Source organism: Glandiceps talaboti, chromosome 7, assembly GCF_964340395.1.
Source record: "Glandiceps talaboti chromosome 7, keGlaTala1.1, whole genome shotgun sequence".
NCBI lineage: Eukaryota > Metazoa > Hemichordata > Enteropneusta > Spengelidae > Glandiceps > Glandiceps talaboti.
The window spans coordinates 1,110,001-1,125,732 of record NC_135555.1 but is presented as its reverse complement, the minus strand read 5'-3'; the positions used below and the strand labels follow the sequence as shown (position 1 = coordinate 1,125,732).

At 34.2% G+C, this 15,732-nt stretch overlaps 1 protein-coding gene across 1 annotated transcript in view; it reads right to left on the bottom strand.

The window, feature by feature from the left end:
• Positions 1-380: 380 nt before the first annotated feature.
• Positions 381-15,732, bottom strand: part of LOC144437454 (tyrosine-protein phosphatase non-receptor type 1-like) — a 25,555-nt gene continuing 10,203 nt past the window's right edge. The window contains exons 5-9 of the mRNA XM_078126397.1: positions 11,418-11,567; positions 10,988-11,200; positions 9,540-9,716; positions 8,723-8,925; positions 381-6,908 (exon numbers count right to left, since the gene is read on the bottom strand). Of these exons, the coding sequence (XP_077982523.1) occupies positions 6,719-6,908; positions 8,723-8,925; positions 9,540-9,716; positions 10,988-11,200; positions 11,418-11,567 (933 nt within the window). The 3' untranslated portion in view covers positions 381-6,718. The remainder of the gene's footprint in view (positions 6,909-8,722; positions 8,926-9,539; positions 9,717-10,987; positions 11,201-11,417; positions 11,568-15,732) is intronic.

Below are 15,732 nucleotides of genomic sequence, written 5' to 3'. Positions count from 1 at the left end.
ACATTAAAACCAAGCAACTGTGGTGGCTTGTTAGTGCCATTGGGTGATTTTGAATTTCTGATGTCTTCAATTTGTTTCTTTTTTATTTTTTATTTTACACATTTTCAGTTTAGGAAATTGAAAATCAACTGAAGAGTTCACAAGTGAAACTGTCCGAAATTCAAAAATCACCTAATGGCACTAACAAGCCAACGTAAACCAACAGTTGATGGCATATACATTGCATACATTTCTAGCTCTAGTGGCCTATATTCATACTTGATATTCATTGATCACTATCATACTTCAGTTCAAAGTCCATTTTCTATACACCACACAACTCATTGGTTTACAATACATGTATATCTTTTATTCAACTTGTAGAATGAATTATCCTCACATTGTATACAAGATTTGACAAATTTCATTGCAAACTAACTTGCCACATACAACTACTTTGGATCTGATCCAGTGTTCTCATTTCTATTATACTTTCAGTGAATACTTTCCAATAATTGGATGAAAATAGTTGTTTCTATTTCTGTGTACACATTTGTTCTAATATTGAAATACATGTACATGTGCTACAAACACAGAATGTGACAGAATGCAACTCTTGTCACCTGAATATAGTGTTATAGGATCAAACCACTGATTATTGCATTGTATTTGGGGTAACAACTCAACAACTACCATCATGGCACAGTATATCATTACTATGAGAAGCCTTTTTTTTTGTGTATCAGAACCTTTTGTACAAACTATATCAAATTATTCTTCTATCTTATTATTTACTTTATTAATGAAGATTAGTTTGGATTTTTTATTTTGCTGACCAAAAAAGGAAAAGTTGTTATTTTCCATCTAGGAGACAATATTTCAATTCAGGTACAAAGAATTGTGGTATAACATAACAAAACAATTTTACAGTGAATGTGTGCAATACAGACAGTTGGTATGAATTATTACCATTCAAAAATAGAAGTAAGATATGATATGTTATGTCAACCTATCAGCCAGCACTCTGTCAGACAAGAACTGGTTAGGGCTGAATGACATCAGATATCTTAGCCTAGATAACAACATGTAAAGTAACAAAACAATACTGTATTTTTTTGCCATAATGACATCTGACGAGTTCTGTGTCTACATAGCATTCATTGTTTTTAAGTTTGTATTGATCAGTATTTGATGAGTTCGGTGTTTAATATAACATGCATGTTTTGTCCAATCAAAACAAAATAAGCAAGTCAATAATATACTTGAATTTATTTTATTCAAAATGAATCAATGTTTAATCACTAAGTTGTGAAAATTAAAACTGAGGTATAACATGACTTTTTTGTTTCATATTCTATGTTTATACGTACACCATTTCTGAAAGTTGCCAAGTTTTGAATTCTTTACATTGAGTCACGAGAACCATCCAATCTTTTATGTTTTGTCCAATAACAAGAAGTGTTTTTTCATCATGATGGCATTTAACAAAAAGAAAATTCTTTAAACCGTGTACAGAACACTATCAGTCTAAAATTCACTTTTCAAAAGAATTAATGATTTCATTTTCAAGTCAATAGTGTGAACATTTTTAAAAAAAAAAGGAAAGCTGACAAATGTGCACTCTGTGGACTCAAATGACAACACAAAACTTGATAACTTGAATGGATACTCTACAACATAGTGAGGTCAAAGGTTATCAACATTATATTACTGACTTAGTCTTATATATATACTGTATAAGTTGTCCATCTGGTACATATGCCATTTATATTTTAGCATACTTTGACCACCTGGAGGATATAGGCAGTATTCAAAAGTCTTAGTTTTTTTTAGGGTTTAGCTAAAAATAAACATACAAGTTCTTTATACATGGAAACATCTTCACAACTAATGCTTTCCACACAATGCAACACACAAATGTGGATAGCATATTTTGAGTTGGTGTATATTCAAATAGGACAAAAGACAAATTTCAGATCAACAGAGTCGATGGTCACATATCTTGAGTGCAAGTAACCATTCAACTGTTCTTATTATCACCATTTGTCAAACTGTCTTGATTTACAGCTGCACTTATTGTTCACAAGAACAGAAAAAAATGTAACCCACTGGATATGGTATGGCTATGTTGTCGGAATTTTGTTTTGCAAATCAAAGAAGAATATTCAAGGATCAGTGGTTGTGTGATTCAGCATGTAGAATGGCTTGAACTTATTTGAATTCTGCTAGTCATAACTCTACACTCAAAAGGTTAGGTAAAAATAACATTACAACATCAAGGCAGTGAATATACCCATCAATGACTTCAGTTCGTTTTACACATACATAGTTATAGTATGCCAAGTGTAGTTTACAAAATTTGACAAAAATGTGTTTTTTCTTACATCACACAGGATTAGGAATATTTCTCATATGTGCAAGAATCACTGCATTTGCAATTTACACAATTGTGTATTGTCAGACTAACAAATATTTCATTACAGCATTACATTAATAAATCGCCAGATGTTACTGTCCACTGTGTTAGAATGACGTATACCTTTCCTTGTGTAGTTAGGGGTGCCTAGGTTGCCAAGGTTACAAACATTATTGTCAGTAGTGTAGCTTATTTCGTTATTCAGATACTGTTAATTGTATTGCAAATTTGGAAATACCTCAGCAGTGGAAATCTACAATGGTGCACATATTAGCACAGGAAATCACTACATGTAAGTGGGTGAACCTTTGTTTTTAAAACTCAAGAACAAGTCACCAAACACATCTGTTTCATACTGTATGAGTGAATAAAACGTTGCATGCACTTCAGTACAATATTCAAGGGAATCCTGGGTGGACACCATCTTCCTGCCCCATTGCACCATTGTTAAGATTTTCAAAGCTTTCAAGTGGAGGATTTAGAGGAATGTCTCGGCCGTTTCTTAAGTTTTTCTTCAGATGGCCTAAAAATGAAACCAGACAGAATAGAAAACTCATCAGGCTCTATAACTTTAGCTGTAGTAACTATGATTCACACAACATCACTATAATAGTGTACAGTTGATGTCACCTTGCTCTACGAATTCTGAGATGGACCATGAAGGATTTTACCACTGTTGATATATGATGTGGGAGGTTGTAAGGGTTGAACCGGTGTCCACGAGGAGACATCAAAGAAGTTCTACAGATAAAGCATTCTCATTCACTTTTTAACATCAAAATTATCTACAAAACTGGACAGACTTGTGAGGCAAAATATCCAAACCACTACATCTCCAAGCACTACAAGTTTATTTTATATTGAATGCTTAGAAATGTACCCAGGAATATGCCACAAGACTGAGTGCTGGGAAGTACACCAGAAATGTACCCAGACTGCATGCTGGGAAGTACTCCATATTATACCCAGACTGCATGCTGGGAAGTACATAAGACTATACCACTGAGTAAGGAAATAGCGCCCTCCCATTAGAAATAAGGGAAAGTGATCACACAAAGTGATGCTGATTGAGCAATCTGATACTATAAGAATTATCATATGTATGTAATTTTATATATTCATAATATCTCATTTAAAAAGTGAGAACTTGCTGATCAAAGCATTGCATAACAGCTCAAAAACTGAGTAAATCACAATTTAAAAAAACCTAGCAACAAAAAAATTCAAACTCACTAAAATGCCTATTGCCAGCACCATTCACTAAGTTGGTCAATCATTTCACATACAATTGACTAGTTTTAATTCTTAACTTTAACGTACTCAGCTAACCATGTACATTTTTATGTCTCAAAATTCTTTTTTCTCATATTTAAGACTGCCTTTAATGGCATATTTTACACTATGCTATCACTATTCCATACATACCAGGTCTGAGTTAGACCACATTATCACATACATCCTACAAAAATACTAAAAATACATCTGTGCAAAACATTCAAAAAACAAAACAACTATCAACTACATGTACATTTTTCTCAAACATAGTATTATTCACATAAAACAAACAATAAAAAACCCACAAAAACATAAAAACTGCATCATACTGGGTTAAAATACAAGATTTTTAGCCGCCATATTTCGATTTTTAGTTTAATAAGCTTTACACTGACTGTGAAAAAAATCAAACATATTTCACACATCAGAACACAACATTACAGAAAGATAAGGTGCACTACATAACAGAAGAGAAAAGTGAATGACAAGATAACATTACATATCTACTAGTATACATCAGCAAGCAGTGTCCATAGTGGCTACAAGATTACCATTGCTGGTTTGTCAAGACATTCAAATTCAATATTCTAACAATATCTGTGGACATATTCACTTTTATAACTGAAGTCCATGGTTACTTAGGACCTTCAAATTTATTTTTCTTCAAATTTTGAAAAAGAAGAACATGCATGAAAACATGAAAATCAATCTCAGGTTGCGCAGTCATCAAAGAATTGCCCTACTCTGCGTCATCTCAAAAATGTTCTTCAGTACAATGCGGCAGCCATATTGAATAAAACATGAGTTTAAGTGACAAAATGTTTTGTCTCCATAGCAACTCTGAAATCTTTCATGATTCAAGTTTAATATTCATTTGTATAGAGTACAGCAATAGCTCTTATTTTTGAAGAGCTCCCTGTGATGAAACATTGACAGAGTGCCACAAAACTGTTGGTTCTGTACATGAACCTATGACATACAGCATCACTGTCTTGATGACAAACAAAAAATGTGCCTCTGGCTTGATAACAATCTATGAGTACTGTGAGAATTAACCAAATGTTGGTACTCTTACAGGTAAGAAATATAGACACTGAATTTAAACACAAAGATTTTAAATAAAAAACACTTCTGTTTTTTTTGAGATTCTTAGAACTACTGAGTAGAGGAAGGAAAACTTCTGCCTTTCTAAAACTGATAAAATACTAGTGAACGACAAAGGCACAAATAACTAGTAACATACTTATTATTTACTCTGTACTACTTAGCAAATTTATGATTTATGAGATGAAGATTTATCGCTATGGTAGCAATAGTCATGGAGATAAATATTGTAAATTGTAAGTTCCTTGTGTTGTCATCAGTAGTAATTCTACCAACACACCTGACATTCATTGAACTAGACTGATGATGTACATGTAGATATTAAATTTCTATTTTTTTACTTTGTTTACATGTATAATATTTCATTCTGGCTCTACAGCATCACATGTCATGAATTAGATAACACACAAAATAGCATGTTGTAGACAAAAACTGACAAAAAGAACTAGAATCTAGATAATATAGTCTAGTCTGCACAAGAATAATATTACTTCAAAAATAGATGACGAGCATATCAGCAAGAAATACATTACATTTATATTTCACTCTGTTAGCATGAAATACATAATTTGTATTTCACTTAATTTGACTTCATCATCTTCAGGATATATGTTTCTGTCATTCACTTTTGAAACCTAAGACATATTTACAGATAATATTTGTCAGTATTGTAGCCTACAATGAAGATATTATTTGCTGGATGAACAGCTAGTTTTACTACAACAAAAACTGGAGTCATTTATACTGATTCATAAATGACATTTTGCCAATTCGAACAAAAGTCAACAGTATTGATTCTAGAAGGTACCCTGGGATGATAAAAGCTCCTGGATATATGTTCCAACAAATGTCTAATATATTTTACTGATAGAAACTGCAAACAAGTGGTCTATCCATGACTCAGACTTATACAGACAATCATGACAATATCAACTTTAAATGGCAAGAATTCCTAGAAAAAGCCAAGTGAGATCCAACTCTGTTCTAGAGGCATTTCCATACTCATTTCCTGAAGAACATAATATGAGACACTTTGTGCAAATACTATGAAAGGTGATATAACACAGATTTTGTTTTGTCTAGTGTTTCTAAGACCACATAGTAATGGTCTAAGCCTCTAACTAGTTTAGATACTTCTATGAAATAGATAGTGATTAATGCAGTATAATTTGTTCAGTAAACTGACATGCTATACACGTAATGCCATTCTTGCTGTGTACCATATCTTTCTGTTATGTTAATCTAATGATGCCAATGGCATTGTAGCCACTCATTGTCACCTGACATGGTTTTTTGATTCATTCCTGCTATGTACAAAGCTTTCTGTAATATTTATCTGTGCACAGCCAACAAGGTAACATCTATTATTATGTTGTGAAATAAAAATTTTCAAGCGTGTCCCTAAAAGTCAGAAATGCTGAGTAAAACATTTTAACACAACACATGCAGGCAACTAAAGCTATGGTGACAGCCAAAACATGCTATGGCAACACACAACACATTGCCATAGTAACAGGCAAAACAAAGCCATAGTAACAAACAAAACAAAGAAGTGGTAACACACAACACATTGTCATGGTAACAGGCAGAACAAACCCATGACAAACAGAGCTATGGTAGACATGGTAGAAAAATTTAATAGTGAACTTGACACATAATGTAAGTTTTACTTTTAGATTTTTGCAAGGGATCACTAACAACATACAAAAGAAAAGACAGAAACTAGTGTGTAGACATTTGAGGGCGTGACTTTTGTTTATAGATGAAAACTTTTAGTTTTGTTGAAGTCAATAACAGAGGAAATATGAACGGCCTATTCATTGTTATGAGAAAGCACTACAACAACAAAAATCAGAAATGGCGAGATCTCGAGATTACAAATACACTTATTACTGTATATAATTTGTAATTCTTGTAGTATTTTAGGTTTATAAAATAGAATTTTTAAAAATAGTACTTGTAAAGAAAAACTAGTCCTACAACCACAGTTACACCTATACCAACATACTGTAATAGGGACCTTTGCTTTTTCCATGATTCACTCTGTTTTTGTTTTTTCCTCATTTTGGCCAACTTTTCTTCCATGCTATGTTTTCTTTCGATACGTTTCCTCTTCCTCACTTCTTGATCTTTCCTGATGGTACAAAAAAGAAATAAAAAAAATGAAGTCAAAATGAATATACAATGGCAGAATTGTTGTATCAATGATCTGAAGTACTTGTTATCTGAAATATAAATGTTACAAACCTAGGCATGTCTATCCATGTGCTACTACACATTTCTTACATGAGAGAATAAGCCGACCTTCTTGTTTTCTTTTGACCTCAAGCATGAGATTACTGGCACAATGCTATTATGAGTTTAATACAGCCCATGAAAAAAACACCAGTGCATTTGATTGCTCATGGTATAAGCAGGAATGAGACAAAGACATACAAATTACAATGTAATTAGGGTCAGAAACTTATCAAAGCATAAACACCACATGAGCCAGGATGTCATAACCCTGTTTACAGATAGAATGCTACATAGTATAACAATTGAGTACAACTGTTAATGTTACATTGTAACGAATATTTAACTGCTTTTAGGATTAATGTTGTAATAATCTACTCAGTAGTTCATGATATTTGATGACCAATATATTACATGTTGTTATCATTTTAGTCAACATTTCACTATGTTCACTTCTCTCCTAACTCTGATGTAAATCCACCAAGTATGGACTTAGAAATTCTATGATGTTCTATTTCTGATTCAGTTTGGAATGAATTCTACTGTTTTAACCACATTTGCTTACCAAGAATATATATCATAGCCTGTTTACATCAGAACAGACAAACAAAGACAAATCTACTCCTACACAATGACATCAATACACTCTCTATTTTTAGCCTGTAGCACATATTTTTGGATTCATGTCATCAATACCATTCTCTTACTTGTTGATCTAATTTTTTTATTTTCTCACAAGTCGTTCTTCCTACATGTCTTCAAAATCAAGTCTGTATCTATATTATATAATAATTCTTACGTCAATGCACACTTCCTGAATCTTATAGACTGGCTACTATATTACAATATCTAATAACTATATAATCTGAAAAAAACATGTTGACGTTTCTTGTAATGTCTCATCTTTAAAGTGTTACAAGCTGAGTTTATCGGCTTTTCACTTGTGTGAAAATATTTAAATAATAAATAAAACCACATTCCAGTATAATGTTAATGTCAATGCATGTCTTCTATTACATTACAATAAGGAACTTGCAAACCCTCCATGTTGAATGTTGCATCATGGGAAATATGATAATAAATAGTAATCAATTAGTATTGTAAACAATATTGATCCATTGTTTGTAACCACAAATAATCAATTCATAGTCACCCTGACAATTTGGAAGGTTTATTTTATCGGTAGCTCCAGATTAGGTATTACGATACACCACAGATAATCCCATAGTCCTTTGCGTCTGAGCATGCTCAGTCTCGATTGCAAGTTCCCTAGTGTCTTTTGGCATTACTAAAACAGTTGATTACATACTAGGGATTTCCTGGACATTGTTTGATACGTATGATAAATTTGCATCATTGGATCGTTTCTGAGTTATATCTTAATACCAGGTTTGAGTTCAGTCAATCACAAGTAGTGGTTAAGTGTGCTTCAGTAAGTAAAAGACTGTGAGTACGTTTTAAATATGTAGTAAATACTAACCCAAAAATGAATAAACTGAGTTTGAGCCCCTTTAAATTAAATTCTTGTGTTAGAAGTACAACACATACGATTATATATCACAGAAAAATGGCAGTGAATGAATACATGCACAAGGAACTAGTAAGTGGTTGCCTGTATTAATCCCCCTATGTATCAAGGTACTACGTGGAAGTGTCTGGGAAGGGAGACAAAATAAACTCTTGACACAATGAATATCATTTAGTTTGACTTACCTTCTGTCAGTCTCATTTTCCTCATCTTTAGGTAGAACGATTTCATCCTCAACTGTCTTTGTTGTTACTGTGTCTGGATTATTACTGGCTTCGGTGCTATTCTTTTCTGGTGAGAATTCTTGGCTCTTTGATTTCTTTGGAGGCAATGGTGGCGGTGAATCACTTTGTGTTTCTGACAATTTCAAATCAACATCACCAACATCCTATGAACAACAATTATACAATTTTAAACATCAACAGTTCTATCATTTCTTATTTAAAGTTAAACAAAATACTTAATTTGGATGAATTATGTAATTTCTTTGAACTCTACGTCTTGATTGAAGCAGAAAGGACAAATAGAAATAAATTATTTAGTCAAGTTATTCATGTTTGTATGCTTACCACGTTTGCTATGGTATGTTGTTATACAATAAAGATTGTATTGTAAAGTGATATCAAAAGTCATGCTATAAAATTAATATCAAGTGTTGGTACCTGTTAAACAATTTGATTTGAATGTTCATAATATCAGAATTCTTGTTTATTATGCAACAGTGTGTAGAAGTTAATGGTGTTAATTAATTACTCATGTTGAGTCCAAAGACATGGATACATGACCCTCAAAGTAGCAATACCCTCCCTCAATAACCAGTTCTGATATCGTCAGGTGTAAGGCTTGAGTCCGATTTGAGACACTGAAGGTAAGTTGTCTATCTTCTTCTGTTCATGGACTGGTGACCAAAGTACTAACTTAACGATTAAAGTTTAGGTTAACTATAACTACAGGTTTAATCAGTTAATATTGTAGTAACATGAAATCTTTACTGAAACATACCGTATCAGTTGGCAGATCCAGCTTTCCCTTTTCTAGGATTGTCTTAGCACCCTCAATTATGGCAAGGAATGAAAACCTGAGTTGGTCAGGAGTTTGAATAAGACCCATTCTATATCTTCTCATTTCAAGTAAGATAGATTTAATGTCTATGCTATCCATATCTTGATTTCTTTCCACCTGTAAACAAACAACATAACAATCTTGTCAACATAGGTTTGGTGGGTGTACATATTAGATTTGGTTGGTGTACATATTAGGTTTGGTGGGTGTACATAGTAGGTTTGGTGGGTGTACATATTAGGTTTGGTGGGTGTACATATTAGATTTGGTTGGTGCACATATTAGGTTTGGTGGGTGTACATATTAGGTTTGGTGGGTGTACATAGTAGGTTTGGTGGGTGTACATATTAGGTTTGGTGGGTGTACATAGTAGGTTTGGTGGGTGTACATATTAGGTTTGGTGGGTGTACATAGTAGGTTTGGTGGGTGTACATAGTAGGTTTGGTGGGTGTACATATTAGATTTGGTGGGTGTACATATTAGGTTTGGTGGGTGCACATATTAGGTTTGGTGGGTGTACATATTAGGTTTGGTGGGTGTACATATTAGGTTTGGTGGGTGTACATAGTAGGTTTGGTGGGTGTACATATTAGGTTTGGTGGGTGCACATATTAGGTTTGGTGGGTGTACATATTAGGTTTGGTGGGTGCACATATTAGGTTTGGTGGGTGTACATATTAGGTTTGGTGGGTGTACATAGTAGGTTTGGTGGGTGTACATAGTAGGTTTGGTGGGTGCACATATTAGGTTTGGTGGGTGTACATATTAGATTTGGTTGGTGCACATATTAGGTTTGGTGGGTGTACATATTAGGTTTGGTGGGTGCACATATTAGGTTTGGTGGGTGTACATATTAGATTTGGTTGGTGTACATATTAGGTTTGGTGGGTGTACATATTAGGTTTGGTGGGTGCACATATTAGGTTTGGTGGGTGCACATATTAGGTTTGGTGGGTGTACATATTAGGTTTGGTGGGTGTACATATTAGGTTTGGTGGGTGTACATATTAGGTTTGGTGGGTGTAGATATTAGGTTTGGTGGGTGTACATATTAGGTTTGGTGGGTGCACATATTAGGTTTGGTGGGTGCACATATTAGGTTTGGTGGGTGTACATAATTTGCATAATGACAGATAATTATCAACATTTTATTTCTTTTTTTGACTTGTTTTGGATATACCAATTGTAAATATTTGTAAAATTTCTTTTTTCAAGTCATGTATTTGGTACATGTCACTGTATTAATGTTGTGTCTGTGTCAATTGTATGAGATGACTGTTATAGGGTGTACACCTGTTGTAATCTCTTTGGTAAATAAATAATTTAAGTAAATAAAACACCAGACACATATTCGCCAAACAAAATATAGTAGATCAACATATACTTACCAGAACCAGACACGTATCAGCCAAACAAAACATGCCAGATCTACCGATACCAGCACTACAGTGAATCACAGGAGGACCAACATCTCCACCATCCAATGATCCCGATGTTCTGATGGCTGCCAAAAAATTCAGAAATGCAGAAGGAGACTGAGGAAGTCCAAAGTCCGGCCATGTAGTATAGTGGAAGTGAAAAACATCACGAGTGTTACCCGACTGTAAAGAAAAGACACTGTCTTTAGTGTAAATCATCTATGATGGAAATCTGACGTAGAATATGATCTATGGTGGCTATTTGTAGCCTGGAAATACACATAAAGCTTTGGCCATTACTTCAGACAGCTTTCAGATGAAGCTTATATTGCCCATGGGCAGTGTAGCTTACTTGCATACATGTAGCTTCTATTTGTAACGTTTTAACAGTGTAACTTACTTGCATATCTTCTATTTGTAATGTTCTGACAGTGTAGTAAGACTTCACATCTTCATCTAATAGTGCTACACGAATCTGTTCCTCTTCAAATGTCAGAATACCATCGTCTGTGTTGTCATCACCCAATGGCCAATATTGAGCACACTTTATCTGAATTGACACAAATAATCGCATGTTATGACTGAATTTAATGGCAAGTGAGTGTCAGTCTGGAATACTCTGGGTATTTACATAAGTACATGTATATTTTGTGAGTAAAGTGTGGCAGAAAACACTCTAGGAAAGAATGCAAATACCCTGAGTTTGCCATACTGGCATTCGTGCATTATTATGAGGTTATTATAACATGTTTATCCAAAACAGCAAATTTTGTGAAATGTAAGTCTTTTCAAGAGATTTCATGTACATTCAACATTCTCATACTCATTCACCAACAGATACGTAATAATGTTTTTGACATTGTACCACACTACCAATAGCAGATGTGTGCACTGGTGCAAGTTATCACTGGTACACATGTATTGTAATAATGTTCAGTCTGTCTCCACACTGAACAGAATAATAGCTGCATTTCATGTCAACCTAATCATTTTCAACATCATTAATATTACAAATATACATCAAAATTGGATCAGCTTATGACAAGTTATGGAGATTCTTACTAAAAATAGGACCTTAAGAGGAAGCTAGTACTGTCAATAAGATGGACTGATGTAGAGTAGGGAATACTCAAATATGAAGTGTGTTTGTGTGTGTCTAGAGTGGAAGAAATTGCAAATATAGATTTGGACCCAAGCTAGCACTGTCAGTAGGATGGCCTTGTCTAGAGTACGGAATACTCAAATATGAAGTGTGTGTATGTCTAGAGTGGAAGAAATAATATTGCAAACATAGATTTGGACCCAAGCTAGCACTGTCAGTAGGATGGCCTTGTCTAGAGTAGGGAATACTCAAATACGAAGTGTGTGTGTCTAGAGTGGAAGAAATTACAAATATAGATTCAGTGCTACAAAAATAGGAGATGATACAACCAAGTGGTTTGAAAAGCTATCTAGTAGTAGCTAGTCCAACACACAGTAACAATGATCTATGAATACATCTCTGATGTAGACCGGGGCATAAACTGTCATTAAACAATGTGTTTTTACTTTTATAAATATCAATACACACAGTGTCACAATGGATTGTAAATTTCTAGTAACATCTTCCACAGTACATGATCTATGGTGGTTAGATTATAAAACAGTATCAAATAATTTACTTTTTAAAATATATACTGGTATTTCTGAAACTAAATTCCATACTCTTTCTAGACACATAAACAGTGTCACTAAGCAATGTGTTTTTAATTTCACAACTATCCCTACACTGTCATAATAGATTGTATATGTATATTTCTAGTAACTAACACCAAGACAAGTCTCTTGGTGTAGACAGCTTCTTGAGATAGTAACACCAAGACAAGTCTCTTGGTGTAGAGAGATTCTTGAGATAGTAACACCAAGACAAGTCTCTTGGTGTAGAGAGATTCTTGAGATAGTAACACCAAGACAAGTCTCTGGGTGTAGAGAGATTCTTGAGATAGTAACACCAAGACAAGTCTCTTGGTGTAGACAGCTTCTTGAGATAGTAACACCAAGACAAGTCTCTTGGTGTAGAGAGCTTCTTGAGATAGTAACACCAAGACAAATCTCTGGGTGTAGAGAGCTTATGTAACACCAAGACAAATCTCTTGGTCTAAAGGTTTTCTTGAGATAGTAACACCAAGACAAGTCTTTGGGTGTAGAGAGATTCTTGAAATAGTGAACACCAAGACAAGTCTCTGGGTGTAGAGAGCTTCTTAAGATAGTAACACCAAGACAAGTCTTTGGGTTTAGAGAGATTCTTGAGATTGTAACACCAAGACAAATCTCTTGGTGTAAAGGTTTTCTTGAGATAGTAACACCAAGACAAGTCTTTGGGTGTAGAGAGATTCTTGAAATAGTGAACACCAAGACAAGTCTCGGGGTGTAGAGAGATTCTTGAGATAGTAACACCAAGACAAGTCTTTGGGTGTAGAGAGATTCTTGAAATAGTGAACACCAAGACAAGTTTCTGGGTGTAGAGAGCTTCTTAAGATAGTAACACCAAGACAAGTCTTTGGGTGTAGAGAGATTCTTGAGATTGTAACACCAAGACAAATCTCTTGGTGTAAAGGTTTTCTTGAGATAGTAACACCAAGACAAGTCTTTGGGTGTAGACAGCTTCTTGAGATAGTAACACCAGGACAAGTCTCTTAGTGTAGACAGCTTCTTGAGATAGTAACACCAGGACAAGTCTCTTAGTGTGGAGAGCTTCTTGAGATAGTAACACCAAGACAAGTCTCTTGGTGTAGACAGCTTCTTGAGATAGTAACACCAGGACAAGTCTCTTAGTGTGGAGAGCTTCTTGAGATAGTAACACCAAGACAAGTCTCTTGGTGTAGACAGCTTCTTGAGATAGTAACACCAGGACAAGTCTCTTAGTGTGGAGAGCTTCTTGAGATAGTAACACCAAGACAAGTCTCTTGGTGTAGACAGCTTCTTGAGATAGTAACACCAGGACAAGTCTCTTAGTGTGGAGAGCTTCTTGAGATAGTAACACCAAGACAAGTCTCTTGGTGTAGACAGCTTCTTGAGATAGTAACACCAGGACAAGTCTCTTAGTGTGGAGAGCTTCTTGAGATAGTAACACCAAGACAAGTCTCTTGGTGTAGACAGCTTCTTGAGATAGTAACACCAGGACAAGTCTCTTAGTGTGGAGAGCTTCTTGAGATAGTAACACCAAGACAAGTCTCTTGGTGTAGACAGCTTCTTGAGATAGTAACACCAGGACAAGTCTCTGGGTGTAGAGAGGTTCTTGAGATAATAACACCTTGACAAAACTAGTCTTGGTATAGAGATCTTCTTGAAATAGTGAACACCAAGACAAGTTTCTTGGTGTAGAGAGCTTCTTGAGGTAGTAACACCAAGACAAGTTTCTTGGTGTAGAGAGATTCTTGAGATAGTAACACCAAGACAAGTCTTTGGGTGTAGAGAGCTTCTTGAGATAGTAACACCAAGACAAGTCTCTTGGCTAACATCATGATAATAGTGGTATTTTAGCCTTATTATCAATAGTAATGACACCTCTAACATATTTACAACCCCCTTCTACTGTTAGCCAGGAATATTTTGCTTATAAAATGAAACCATTGTTTTTGTGTTAATTTAGTAATTATAATAATAATAATTTACAGTATGAAATCACTCTAGACAAAGGCAAGCAAGGAATACATAATTGCAAATTGGCATATAAATCATTAATGTATTCTATTGTGTGACTTAGATATGAATTTTAATGCAAGGGTGAACGTTCATGGACTATGAGATTGGAGTTACAAATGAATATTTCAATTCACAGAATCAAACATTTTGGAAGTGATTCCCAAATTTTCAATAATATCATGTCAGCATTGTCAAGTGTATACTGCTTTAATATATCATGTAAAACTTGAATGTTTGCATACACGTTGCCAATAAATTTTAATTCACAGAAAAAAATAGTTTTGTCATATGGACATAGTAAATTGATCACAGTACAACTGATCCTATACATTTCAAAATAGCAAAGAGTGGATAATTTCATTCATAAGGTAAATTGTACATGTATTTGATTTTCACTGAAAATAAAGTATCACTATCAGCTCATTTTGCTAACACTTCCGTACACAGAAATACACTACAAAGTGAAATGACAATATTATTTTTCTGTAGAGGACAGAAATTAGAAAAAGAAGGAAAATACAGGAAAACAAATTCCACAAAATATACAGTATTCCACACAACCTGCATACAAACCAACATTACCAGGTAGTTTATAAGATTACAATAACCTACTGTGGAAAGTACAATGTTTCAAACTATCACATTGTAGCTTATACATTTTTCATTCCATAACAGACAAGACATTAATCTAGACAATCTTGTAAGTAGTGCAAAGGGAACTAAATTTACAAAAATATATGATGAAATCATAGCCACTGTCTGTGATGAAATCTAGCTAATTTAGTGGTTACAAAAATATATGATGAAATCATGACCACTGTCTGTGATGAAATCTAGCTAATTTAGTGGTTATAAAAATATATGATGAAATCATAGCCACTGTATGTGATGAAATCTAGCTAATTTAGTGGTTATAAAAATATATGATGAAATCATAGCCACTGTCTATGATGAAATCTAGCTAATATAGTGGTTACAAAAATATATGATGAAATCATGACCACTGCCTGTGATGAAATCTAGCTAATTTA